At 43.7% G+C, this 13,215-nt stretch overlaps 1 protein-coding gene across 1 annotated transcript in view; it reads right to left on the reverse strand.

Annotated features, from left to right (window-relative positions):
* LOC124279627 (probable E3 ubiquitin-protein ligase HERC1) overlaps positions 1–13,215 on the reverse strand; it is a 135,324-nt gene that overhangs the window by 85,362 nt on the left and 36,747 nt on the right. The window contains 12 exon segments of the mRNA XM_046715470.1: positions 626–729; positions 1,141–1,299; positions 1,780–1,904; positions 2,289–2,529; positions 2,796–2,916; positions 4,035–4,232; positions 4,620–4,789; positions 4,792–4,887; positions 5,247–5,313; positions 5,422–5,513; positions 5,734–5,808; positions 6,153–6,275. Coding sequence (XP_046571426.1) covers positions 626–729; positions 1,141–1,299; positions 1,780–1,904; positions 2,289–2,529; positions 2,796–2,916; positions 4,035–4,232; positions 4,620–4,789; positions 4,792–4,887; positions 5,247–5,313; positions 5,422–5,513; positions 5,734–5,808; positions 6,153–6,275 — 1,571 coding nt within the window.

The following is a 13,215-nucleotide window of genomic DNA, read 5'->3' on the forward strand; positions in this document are numbered from 1 at the left end:
CATATAGTAGAATATAATCCTAAAAGCCGTATACAGCAATATTTTGATGTAAAGGTCCAAAATAGAAAAGGATATGTGCCGTATAGGGACCCAGGTGCTCTCACAACCGTCCTCAAGGGTGAAGAAGGAGAGAGTGACAAACATGGCTGGTCATGTGATACAAAAGGGCGCCAAAGGAGGCAAGGGAGACTACTCATGGGTGAGTGATGATTTTACGTCCACTTTTTAGAAGGGAACTTCAAGGGATTTCAAGTGTTCCACTATCATTCAAGAGAAGAGGTAAGAAGAGGGAGACAAGCCTTTAGCATGAGTCAGGATAAGGAAAAATAATGATCTGCATTGTCAGGTTAATGACAGACAATCAGCACGGTCACATAACTCACTTATGACAGCTGCAGATCAACAGATTTTCTGGTTCAGACTCAATTATTTACAGGCTGTTGCCATATAGCTGCGGCATTAAACATCAAACAAACAAACTAAACTTATGACAATGTATTTACCTGTTGTTTCAAGCTACAACCAGCAATATTGTAGCTATGCAATGGCAGTCATTTATAATCAAGTCTTGCACAGCCAAACCACAGTAAAGAAGTCAGTAATTTCAGTTACAAGTGTGACTGACCTTGTCCTTGTATTCTGTGTCCACCCCACCTGTGGCTGGCAACACAGCCTCCAGCAGGATGAGAGCAAGGAGGCGTGTCCTTAGATTGCTGAAGTATGGCATTCCTGCAACACATCATGCCCACTGATTACAGTGACGACCCTATGGGGATGTTTCCTTATCCACAAACCTCTACACAGACCTTGCCGTGTACACTCCGGAATCGGAATCAGAGTGCATTATCAGTAGATTCATGTTACATGTCATGATAGACAAAACCTGCAATGTGTTGTTCCCTTCAAGTTGATATCACAGAGGTACGCTGTATTTAATTCTCAATATTAGTGGCATGATCATAAAAGTGGTCATTGGAAAGTCCTGAGACTTACATAGCAGGACCTGACCTAATGACATTAAATGATTTATGTTTCAAAGTTATCCTCCGCTTGTACACTGAGAAACTTATGCAAATGAACAGTGTTGCTATCTTATGAATATGTTATTCCAGTTGACGATGCTCATGACATGCATCACACCTCTGTCATCTGTCCCACTAGCTATGTTCAGCAGAGCATCCACCCATCGGGTGTAGGCAAGTCTCTGCTGGATGGGCTTGGAGACTGCAACACGTCTCAGAAACACCAGGAAGTCTCCTACAGCAGTCTGGGATGATGTTGCCTCATTCTCACTATCATCTGTGCAGGACAAAATATATTCTACCATATGAATAAAATAACAAACAGATACGTTAATTTGCAATGTATTCCCCTTTTGGAAAATAATATATATCTCTGTCCATGTAATGATTATTTAAGTACATCCCAGAAGCATGAGTGTCTAAAATGATGTAATTTGCTGTAAAGACTTGTGTTCATTAGGATCTGCAGAAGAGTGTGAATCAGATTCAAACAGATTATATTCCTTGGTCTGTCAACAGTAGGTTGTAGGTTTCACGAGTGTAAGCATTTGTGGTAAAAGGCATTTCACTCTGCCTAACAGACTGAAATACTGTTCAAAGTAGCCAAACCCCATTTCACTCACCTCACATCATCATCATATCATATTTTCAGCATTATACTCTATTACTCAATTAGAGTTTCAGCACATTATGGGAATCTATTATACCACAATCATAGTACATATACTATACAGTACATTATACAGAGGTTCCTCACCTGCAGCACAACCATCCCCTGTGTCCAGGTCGGGGCAAGCTATGTAGAGCAGTTTCTGCAGGTGCTTCCACAGGAGCTCTATGATGGCCTGAATCACCCCTACACTCAGTCGGTCAGCATAGGTACTGGAATACAATATGTCCAGATATCATAGCAATACAACCATCTTATATTGAAAAGTTACCACACAAAAGAAACGAAAAACAACACAAAATAACTACAGTAAAGAATTCACATTTCAAAACTTCTGTTTGAAATCATCCATGAGAGTCTGGGTCTCGTCAAAACTGTAATGACAAGAATGACAGATTATAGGTTGTGAAGAGACAATTCAAATACTTCACCAAGGACTCTGGGATTCCTTTCAATTTCAAACACAGTTTGGGTCTAAAGAAGTGATTAAAGTTTAGGTACAACTGTGATTTGCTTCTGCACAAACTGTGCTAAATCCACAGTATTGCTTCCTTCCTTGCTGTAGACATGTCTAGTTATGATGACACACTACCCACCCTGTGGTGACAGCTATGATCTGTAGCAGCCTGAGACTTGACACCTGCAGTATGGCTCCCAGGTGAGTGGCCTCCAGGCACCGCTGTAATGGTGGAAGAGTGTTGGGGAGGGACACAGAGTTCTGACACAGCTGGAACAACATTGGCAGCAGGCCACATGACACAGCTAGTGACACATCCACAGGCTTGTACTTGACACTGAGGGCCAGAATAGTGGACAGGAGTAGATGGTTCTTGGTGGCTGGAGAACACACAGGTTCAACATATCAACCAACAGTTGGTACTGTGAGACGCAATATATGTACTTTTGAAATCTATGATAGTAGATGTTAAATGTTACTCAACTGAAGTGTCCATAAAAGTTATTGGATCATTGTCTGTGTGCTTTATTATTCATCTGAATATCTAACATATCAATTACATAACCTGACGAATCAAATCTGAAATCCTGAAAAAAGAATCACAGTACTCTAGCTACAGATGACCTGTAGATAAAGGCATGCTCACCCTCCCCTAAAACCTCTGACTTGTATGTGTCTATGAGAGATGCTACAAGAGCTTCATAGATCCGATGGACAGCCAACTGTATCTCCTGCTGTGTCTGTGAGCGGGCTACTTTAATACCATCCTGCACAATAAGAAGCCAGAGAGTTTTAAATATTCAAATTTTAATATCATTCAAAATCACATAGTTAAATAACACATCACACATCATCGCATGACAATGTAACTGTTAATCTGCTAGCTGGAGCTTAGTATGTATACTTCCAAGGAAGCTGAGAATAATTGAGTGCACACTGACATATTGACCAGGCTAATTATGTAGTACCTTCAGTATACATCATGGTGTGTATTTGGTGAATTTTAAGTATGCTCAGTGTTGTTACTATCATCAGAAGTACACTATATGCTCAGTGTTGTTACTATCATCAGTAGTACACTATATGCTCAGTGTTGTTACTATCATCAGTAGTACACTATATGCTCAGTGTTGTTACTATCATCAGTAGTACACTATATGCTCAGTGTTGTTACTATCATCAGTAGTACACTATATGCTCAGTGTTGTTACTATCATCAGTAGTACACTATATGCTCAGTGTTGTTACTATCATCAGTAGTACACTATATGCTCAGTGTTGTTACTATCATCAGGAGTACACTATATGCTCAGTGTTGTTACTATCATCAGTAGTACACTATATGCTCAGTGTTGCTAATATCATCAGTAGTACACTATATGCTCAGTGTTGTTACTATCATCAGTAGTACACTATATGCTCAGTGTTGTTACTATCAACAGGAGTACACTATATGCTCAGTGTTGTTACTATCATCAGGAGTACACTATATGCTCAGTGTTGTTACTATCATCAGGAGTACACTATATGCTCAGTGTTGCTACTATCATCAGTAGTACACTATATGCTCAGTGTTGTTACTATCATCAGTAGTACACTATATGCTCAGTGTTGTTACTATCATCAGTAGTACACTATATGCTCAGTGTTGTTACTATCATCAGTAGTACACTATATGCTCAGTGTTGTTACTATCATCAGGAGTACACTATATGCTCAGTGTTGTTACTATCATCAGTAGTACACTATATGCTCAGTGTTGTTACTATCATCAGGAGTACACTATATGCTCAGTGTTGTTACTATCATCAGGAGTACACTATATGCTCAGTGTTGTTACTATCATCAGGAGTACACTATATGCTCAGTGGATGCTGGAAGTCACCTGGTAGTGGTAGAGTTGAGTGCTGGTGTTCAGACCCTCGGCTGGCAGGACGAGGAGGCCGAAGCAGCCAGCCAGCAGCTGCAGATGGGCTGAGTTGAGGAGAGTGGTGGTGGAGGAACTGTCCGAGGTGAGGTTCTCATACTTCTCCTTCCCAGTAGATAGTAACTCTACAACCTGGTTCAGTGCGTACAGCCGAGACTAAAGGAAGGCAGATAACAGGCCTTACTAGACAGGTCAAAAATACCTTCATTGAACTTCAACCCTCTCACAAAAGTCACAAAAATAAGAGGACCGAGTGTTTCAGCTGACTACTGCTCACCAGGTCTTTCACATTCCATCTTTTAAATAACAGATAAGGACAGTACATTAGTCCCAGTTTTCCAATCAAACACTGGGTATGAACATCAGACAACATAAATGAGAATCTGATGAATATTTTGTTACCTGTATCTGAAAAATGTGATGAAATTGTTTATTTAAACTGTCCCTTATTAAATGTTTATCTAGTTCAGTTGTTATAACACAAGATAAAAATTCCAACTTGTAAATCGTATTTAGAAAAATAGCATTCATTGTGAACCTTACTTCAGCTCTGTTCTGTTGAAGATCCATAGCCTGCCCCAACACTGAGATACTGACACTGAGAGCTGCTGGTTCTGTTTCCTGCTTATTGGCAGAAGATGCTAACTCCTCTCCACACACAAACTTGCCAATCTCTTCTGTGATGTCTCGGTGTAGAGAGAGACCAGTGAGATATGATGACCAGATGATTTCAAGTCCTCGAGTCTCTCCCGCCGCCATCGCATACGCCTCAGTGTCTCCTTGACTTTCTGCAGAGATCCTACATTCCTGCCTGAACATGCTACAGATGTCACACTTTGCTCTATGATTCAGATGCATATTTACACATCATCTGAAGACCCAACCATAAAGTAGATAAGTACATGTAAAGGAGTGTTCAGTTGTAAATTTCACTTACAAATGCTGCTGTCACATACCTTTCCATAAAAAATTACCCTCTACCTGTACAGCTTTCTCAAAGCTTTGGTGTCAAGATAAAACAAATCATACTGTAATGAGCATGTCATCAAAACTTATCTAAAACAGTGTGTATGGAGGAATGTGAAAACAATTGCTGTTTGTGTAGCTGTTTGCTCTCAAAGCAAGTTGATTATGAATAAATAAAAGACATTCTTCCATCAAGTCACCTACTTTTGGTTGTGTTGAAGTTGGGTGTTGCTGTTCCATCTCTGTCTCGTACTCTCATTGATAGCTCCTCCTGCAACAACGTCATACATTTTACAAACAATCATACCCAGCAATAGGGAGCTAGGTAATGGATAGTGACAAGATATTCCTATATTTGCTCAAATCCTGAATTGATTACCTGAGTCTCACTAGAGGCAATCTCTGGGAAGCTTCCTCTTCTAGTCACTCGACGCCCAGGGGACTGCAAGGTATTCTTTTCTGATGCACTGTCTGAACAAACAAAAAAACAGCACAGACTTGAACAATGGACAGATGAGTAATGTGAGAATTTTGCGAATTGAAGAGAATTGACCATCTGCACAGAAATGTTGCACTGGATAATATACAAGATCAATACTACAACATCCAAATGTCACTATAAGCCTGCTGGGTCACAAAACTGTTCATAGCTTATCATAGAAAACATGATGCAGTAGAAGCACAGAATCACCTGATATTTCTTCCAGACTCTCCTGTCTTGCAGCTACTGACTGTGGCTGTGACTGAGTCAGGTGGTCGGACTCATCTGGAAACAACAACCCATGAATTACCAGTCATTGTGTTTGTTTATGGTTTAACACTGTACATAGCAATATTATGGCCATGTGATGGTGATTCATATCATGAGTTTGATCTATGCCACTGGGATACACCAGCGTCAATCAAGTCACCATAAGTCACCTCTTATGACAAGCATTGGTTGCTGAAGACCAATTCTAACCCAGATCTTCATGGGTTCAGTTTTGGCCAGCTTGATGTGTGATGAAACCAGAAGTGATACAAGTCTCCGATGTTTACCATTTTGGTGGAGTATTTACACAAACATCTGCAGATGAGATTATACCTTATCATGCTACATGAGTTCCTTACCTGAAAAGGACCTCACTCCCAACAGCAGGAACACACACTTCTGTAATACTGTGAGGCAAACATCTTCATACGTTATCGGTGTTGAGGACTGTTTGCTTCGACAGCTCTGACTGTCCTCATCCTCTGAATAAAGACAAATTGGAAAAGTTATTTTCCATTCAAGTCTGTGCCCAGGATGTGACAAATGTATTCAATACAGAAGACACCAGGTAACTCTTGAAGACAATGCAATTTGCTGCATATGCCAATACAGCTAGCATAGTCAAATTAGAGTCTTCTATTGTTAAACATGATGTTATGATCTAATTCAGTTAGTCCTAATTTTGTTATTGATAGAGTAGTTGTCATGAATCAATATGTAATTTTTATGATAAAAATCAATACTTTATACTTATCCTGACTCACGCTATATGCTTATCTCCCTTTCCCTCCGACGGTTATGTGCAAACTTGAATCCCTTTGTTCCCTGAAGCAAACCTAAAATCACTCACCAATGGGTTGCCTCCCCTGGGTGTCCCACGTGACCTGAACACTGACATGCTCTCGTCACTCTCTCCTGAATTAAGCCCGCACTAAGACCTACAGGGAGGCCCGTAGTGCTAAAAGGGGGCGGTTGGGAAGGCCCTTCAAATCATATTTTTCCTTATCCTGACTCATGCTATATGCTTAAGGAATCCGACGGAATAGGTGGTGGGTCTGTGTCCCTGTGACTGAATCTGTCAACATAACGTCTGCTGATGTACCCCCTGGGAACTCTTCTTACGGCTTCTTCGTGTTGAATTCTGATGATGGTCGGGGGACCACCTTCTCTTAAATTAATAAAAGAAGTAAATTTTACAGATTTCGTGGATTTTAGATAAACTAGTATGCCTTGATGTCTAGTTATCTAGTATGATCCATATGTTAAGGTAAGAACCTTTCTCATGCTCTCTTCCGAACGGTCAAGTGGAAACTTGAATCCCTTCAATTCCCTTGAAGCGAACGTACAATCACTCACCCTGAATTACCTCCCTTTTCCCGCCAAAACTGGCACGTGACGTGCCATGCCTTGCTCCTCACTCTCTCCGATATAAGCCCCATGTAGGTTTACAGGGAAACCCGTGTGGTGAGAGGGGACGGTTTGGAGGGCTTCATCTCATGAGTCAGGATAAGTACAAAATATCAATTTTATCATAAAAATTACATATTTTTCCTTATCCTGACTCATGCTTATTTGCTTACTGAATCCGACGGAATCGGTGGTGGGTCAACCACCTAACAGGATTCCCTGTATGATTGTATTCACGTCAGCGTTCACTTGATATATATACCCCTTGGGAATTTTCTTCTTCTGCGGCTAACTTCAATATTTCTTGATGCTTGTCGGGGGACCACCTTCTTATACATTCTTAAGTTTTGTGGATTTAGTATACTAGACGTCTGGTTGTCTAGATATCTGCAACGACCCAATATGTTACGGTAAGAACTTTACCGAAACTGGAATCGCGACCCATCTGTTAAGGCAAGAACATTACCATAACTAAGTCTATGTATCACTCATGCGCTGACTTATCTCGTAAGTCAGGGGAACATGGACTCTCAGCCGTTGGCAATGGACAGTTGCCTGGCATCAACAAATCTGCATGACAAGGGCGAGTGTCGAGGCCAAAGCTCTAACTTCATGTGGGTTTGATGCTCTTGGAGGCTCTAACCCTGCTGCTTTATAGACTCTTAGGATCACTGCTATGATCCAGGAGATCGCTGTACGGGATACTTCTACAGTCTTAGCGGTTGATAGCGGGATGGATAGACGCTTGAACTTCCTTCTTCTTGTAACAGATTTCTGCAAGTAGATTCTCAGCGCTCTGACCGGGCATGAAGATAAATCTTGAGTGTCTTCTGGACCCAGGATTGTTGATAATGATGGAACGTAGAACTGACGATCCGGTTGGCCCGGTAACTGGTTCTTGGCTATAAAGTCCCATCTAAGGCCTAGATGGACTGCTTCCCTTCTTCCCGTGTCGAATCTCGTACGGCTGAAGTCAAGGGCATGTATTTCTGACATCCAAGCAGCAGTAGCCAAGGCGAGGAGGAATATCGTCTCTTGAGTTAATAACTCAAAAGTCGTCTGCGTCAGCGGTTCGTATGCATCACTGACGAGGTGCTGCAACACTATGTTGAGGTCCTATGCTGGTGCTCTGAACTTCTGTTGTTTATCTTCCAACTTGAAAGATCTCAGCAAGGCCACTAGTTCAGGCACCTTGGTCAACTTCACCCCTGTCTTCATGGTGATGACTGAGCTGATTGCCGTAAGGTATGTAGACAGCGTAGAGCCCTTCAGATGTCTAGTGGACCTCAGATGACACAAGTAGTCAAAACTTGTCATCATACAGGTTTGTGTAGATCTTCGTAGGGCCAAGGTCACAGCCTTGGCTACTCTAGTGGAGTAACCTCGATTCTTCCAGCAGTACGTAATATTCTCCATACGTGTAACTGGAACGCTTCTGGGTTGCCGTGACGCTGCTTGGTGTGAGGATGGACGAGTAGGTTCGGCCAATCTGGTAATCGTAGAACTGGTTCGCCGTGAATATCTATGAGGTCTTGGAACCATAGTCTCGCTTGCCAATATAAGGCGCTACCAAAATGAGTTGTAGCACCCTCGTCTGGTTGATCTTGCGTAATACTTGAGGTAGCAGGATCGGTGGAGGGAAGGCGTAGGCCTTCATTCCCTCCCAGGATATGGCTAAGGTGGATGGTAAGTCAACAAGTCAGCGTGACAAGGGTGAGTTTCTCATTGTCTGGCAGAAATCGTGAGTATTTCCATTACTACAAGGGTGCCGAACTGGTGGATACCGGACACATCTTCTGTAGCGATATGCCGAGGATAATGGTTGGCCAACACTTTGTCCGACTTCCAAAAGCAGATTTCCAAAAAGGACGATAAAGAGCAATTCCTGTGTAGTGCGAGTGTCGAGGCTCTAGGTGGATCTAACCCTGCTGCTTTGTAGGCTCGTATGATGACAGCTCTGATCCAAAATGAAATGGTTGCTCGGGAGAGTTCAACAGTCGTGGCGGGGGATAGCGGGATGAAAACACCCTTTGAACTTCCTCCTTCCTGTAGTAGTCCGTTCTAAGTAGATCTTCAAAGCTCTCACTGGGCACAGAGATAGGGTTTTGTGTATTGTTTGCTCTGAGGATTGTAGACAATTCCGGGACGTGGGAATTGTCGGTCTGATTGACCTGGTGGCTGATTCTTCGCTATAAAATCCCATCTAAGACCCAGATGGACTGCAGCATGCTGAAGATTTATGTAGAAGGCTACCGTTGAGTTGTCCGTGTGGATCATTAGGAATTGATTCCTCAGTAGGTGTGCCCAATGTTGAACTGCTTTGCTGACTGCCTTGAATTCCAACTGCAACCAAAGGCAACCCTCCATGATGGCCGTCAGGGAACAGTTGCTGTGTAAAGCCATTGTAGAGGCTGACGCCCGGGTTTCATGTGGATTGGATGTGGTCGAGAGTCCGGCAAAAGCGTATGCCTTCAGTATAGTAGCACACATCCAGAAAGACAATGTTGTCCGGGAGACCTCAGCCTTCAACGTAGTAGACAGCGGGATGAACAGCCTCTTACGAAGACGGCGGTGCTCTTGGGAGGCATCTAGGAAGATACGTAGAGATTAGACGGGACAGAGAGACAAATCTTCAACATCATCTGGCCCAAGAATGGTTGACATCGGCGGGATAGCAAATATTCTATCCGGTTGTCCCGGCAACTGGTTCTTTGCAACAAAGTCCCAAAGCAGTCCCAGAAATACTCTGCCATGTCGTTTCCGCACGAAATGAACATGAATCACATCAAGTGTGTGTAAATCCGAAATACGAGCCACAGTAGCTAATGTTACTAGAAAGAAACAACAATTAAACGTTATTTGTTTGAACTCCTTATCATGTAGCGGCTCATAATCACTGGATACCAAGTGACAGAGGACAACTGACAAATCCCATGCAGCAGGTCTGAACCTCCTAGACTGTTCAGTGAGTCTGAACGAACGAAGCAGATACTGGAGCTCGGAAGTAGTAGACACCTTGGTTCCAGTAGTAGTGGCTAGAACCGAATTAATGGCAGCCAGATAGGTTGACAATGTAGTGCCTTTAATTTTTTTTGTAGCTCGTAAATGCTGTAGAAACTCTGCAACAACCTGAGGTGATGCAGTGGTGGGAGAGTTAATCCTCCGAATTTCACAGTAATGTTCAAATTTCATCATACAACAATTGGGTCGATGTCCGGTGCACAGATGTTATAGCTGTAGCTACTCTATGTGAGTAACCCTTGGCTATCAGAGATTTCTGTAAATGCACCAGATGTGCAGATTCAGGGTTTGTTATGACCCAGTACACGTCCGAATGTGGATGATGAAGTAGGTCGTTTCGGGAGGGTAGCGGTACTAGGTTCGGTTCTACTAACTTTTTAAGGCCGATGAACCAGCTTTTCACTGGCCAAAAGGGCGCAACCAAAAGTAGACGAATCTTGCTGGTCACCAGTAACTTTTGAACTACCTTGGGTAGTAGAGCCGGGGGAGGAAACGCATAAGCATTTAGACCCTCCCATGATATGGATAATGCGTCGTGGTCCCACGCCTGAGGGTCCGGGATTGGAGACACGAACCGCAGGAGCTGATGGTTGTATCTAGTGGTGAACATATCTATGTCTGGTTGTGATAACGGGTAGATCATCGATTGGAATATCAGGGGCAGTAATTTCCACTCTGTTGGTGATGGTCGTTTGGGATATGACAGGGCTTCGACTATGACATAGCTTGCCCCAGGAATGTGTCGAGCCCTGGCCATTATGTTGAGAGAATCGATTAGATGGTAAAATTGAAACGTCCACTGGAGCAGAGCTGCCGAGCCTGACGAGCCTTGATGGTTAATGTACCATACTACCGTCGAGTTGTCTGATTGAATCAGTAGATGGGACGACCGTAGTTCTGCCGCCCAATGCTGAATGGCGAGAATGACAGCACTGAATTCCAAATCGTTGATGTGAAGGGCATTTTCTGTGGATGACCACTGCCTGGCCACTTGAAGATGAAGAAAGTGGGCACCCCAGCCCTCGAGGGATGCGTCGACGAACATCGAAGAGTCGATGTGAAGGGCACCATAGAGACTCTGGCGCAAACATTCTGCTCGTCAAGCCATCAATGAGGTGAGGTGAGGTGAAATTGGGTTTTTACGTCGTACTTGAGAATATTTCGCTCATATGACAACGTGCATGCGTGTGTATGTGTATGTGCGGCTGCTTGTACTAGCCAAGACTTAAGCTGGTTTTATAGTGCTAGCCCACTGAGATACCATGCCGCAGTGAAGCATGAATACCCCACTCAGACACATTATCCTGACTCCGAGCCGACCAGTCCTTGTTGTACCCATTAATGCCGAGCGTCAGGCAGGGACCAACAAGTACCATATCTTAACGTCTTATGGTATGACGCGGTTGGGGATCGAACCCGCGACCTTCCGCTCTCCGGGCAGACACTCCAACCACTACACCACGGAGGCGGTCCGAGCCATCAATGAAGGACGGGTAGTAGTTGTACGGGAAGACGGATCAACTCCTTGGGGTTGTTGTTCCGGATGTACAGGCACAAGAACATCTGAAGAGGGTGAAGGTGCAGTTGACCCCTGTAAGTCAGTGCTTGTGTCAACGTCAACAAACCTAGTATCTCCTGCCACTGGCACAGAGTTCAATGCTAAAGGCAGAATGCGCCGAATCTTGTCCCATCTGTCCTGGGGCACAAACAACATGGCCTGTTGTGTGTCGAATACTGCCCCTTTGAACTGTAATCACCGGTCGGTGTTCACTCCAACTCCGTTAGCAACTTGATGGTGAACTGCCTGTGGAGATGAAGGACGACTGGATCCTGCTGAGCTTTACCACAGTTGTCGATATACCTTTTGAAAGTGACGCCTCGACAATGCAGGCAGCTTGTTATCGGTTTGGTTACCTGAGTAAAAAGCCATGGGGCTATAGACATTCCAAACGGCAGTACCATCCACTGGTAATGGTGCCCTTGGAATGTGAACTGAAGATACTTCTGGTGGTCCGGATGTATCGGTATGTGAAGGTAGGCGTCTTGCAGGTCGAGGGAATGAGATTTAAGGAATTTTGCAGATGAGACTTCTGCATTTTCAGTAATTCTACTGAAACCTGAAAATGAGTCTCCTGATGCACCTTGGTAGAAACCTCTCCAATATTGCCACCAAAAAAGCATATCTGATGACCAAGGCTGCCTAAACAATTCAGCCTTGAAATGTTCATCCCAAGCCGAAACATTGAGGGGACATCTTCTACGCACCATGAGTACGTAACCAAACAAATGACCTGAGATTCGGTGAGATCTATAAAAACAGATCGACGAGAAGAACCACTTCACTGGGGTGAACATGACCGCTCAATCGATCTACAAGAAGGGTTTGGGACAAAACCATGAGGTGATCTCGAACGACTAGCAGAACTAGAATGTTCCGATGAGATAGATCGGTGAAACGAACGGGGTCGTCTGTACTGACCGAGAGAAACGGGCTTATCCGGTAACGCAAGTGATACAGATCGGTGAACCGCAGCGACTGTAGTGATGGGCTGAGACGAACCAGAGGCCCGAGAAACCAAAACCACAACTACCCTAGAACTGACCTGGGATGTTGAACCAGGTGAAGGAAGCGTCCCAAAAAGCTTTTGTACCTCTTCTGAGAGGTATGAATCTAAAGAAGCGTCTAAAAAAATCCTCAGCCACGGAGGGTGGGGATTTTGAACGATGAGCGGTGAGGGTGGGATGATCCAGGCGTGGTTTCTTGATAGGGGAGGGGCCTTGGTCGAAAGAGGTATTCCGAGCCCTATCTGCAAGCTTTTACGAACGCAGACCCGTTTATAAGCCTTAAAATCCTCTGTAGATAACCTGCACATTTTTCACAACATTTCTCCCATGAACATTGACCCACACCATCAACACACGATATGTGTGGGTCCCAAGACGAAAAGATTGTTTTAAACTGAGCGCCAAAATAACCTTTTTTTATTTGAAGGA

The sequence above is a fragment of the Haliotis rubra genome, unplaced genomic scaffold (genome assembly GCF_003918875.1).
Source record: "Haliotis rubra isolate DU_JTF1 unplaced genomic scaffold, ASM391887v1 Scf107, whole genome shotgun sequence".
Lineage (NCBI taxonomy): Eukaryota > Metazoa > Mollusca > Gastropoda > Lepetellida > Haliotidae > Haliotis > Haliotis rubra.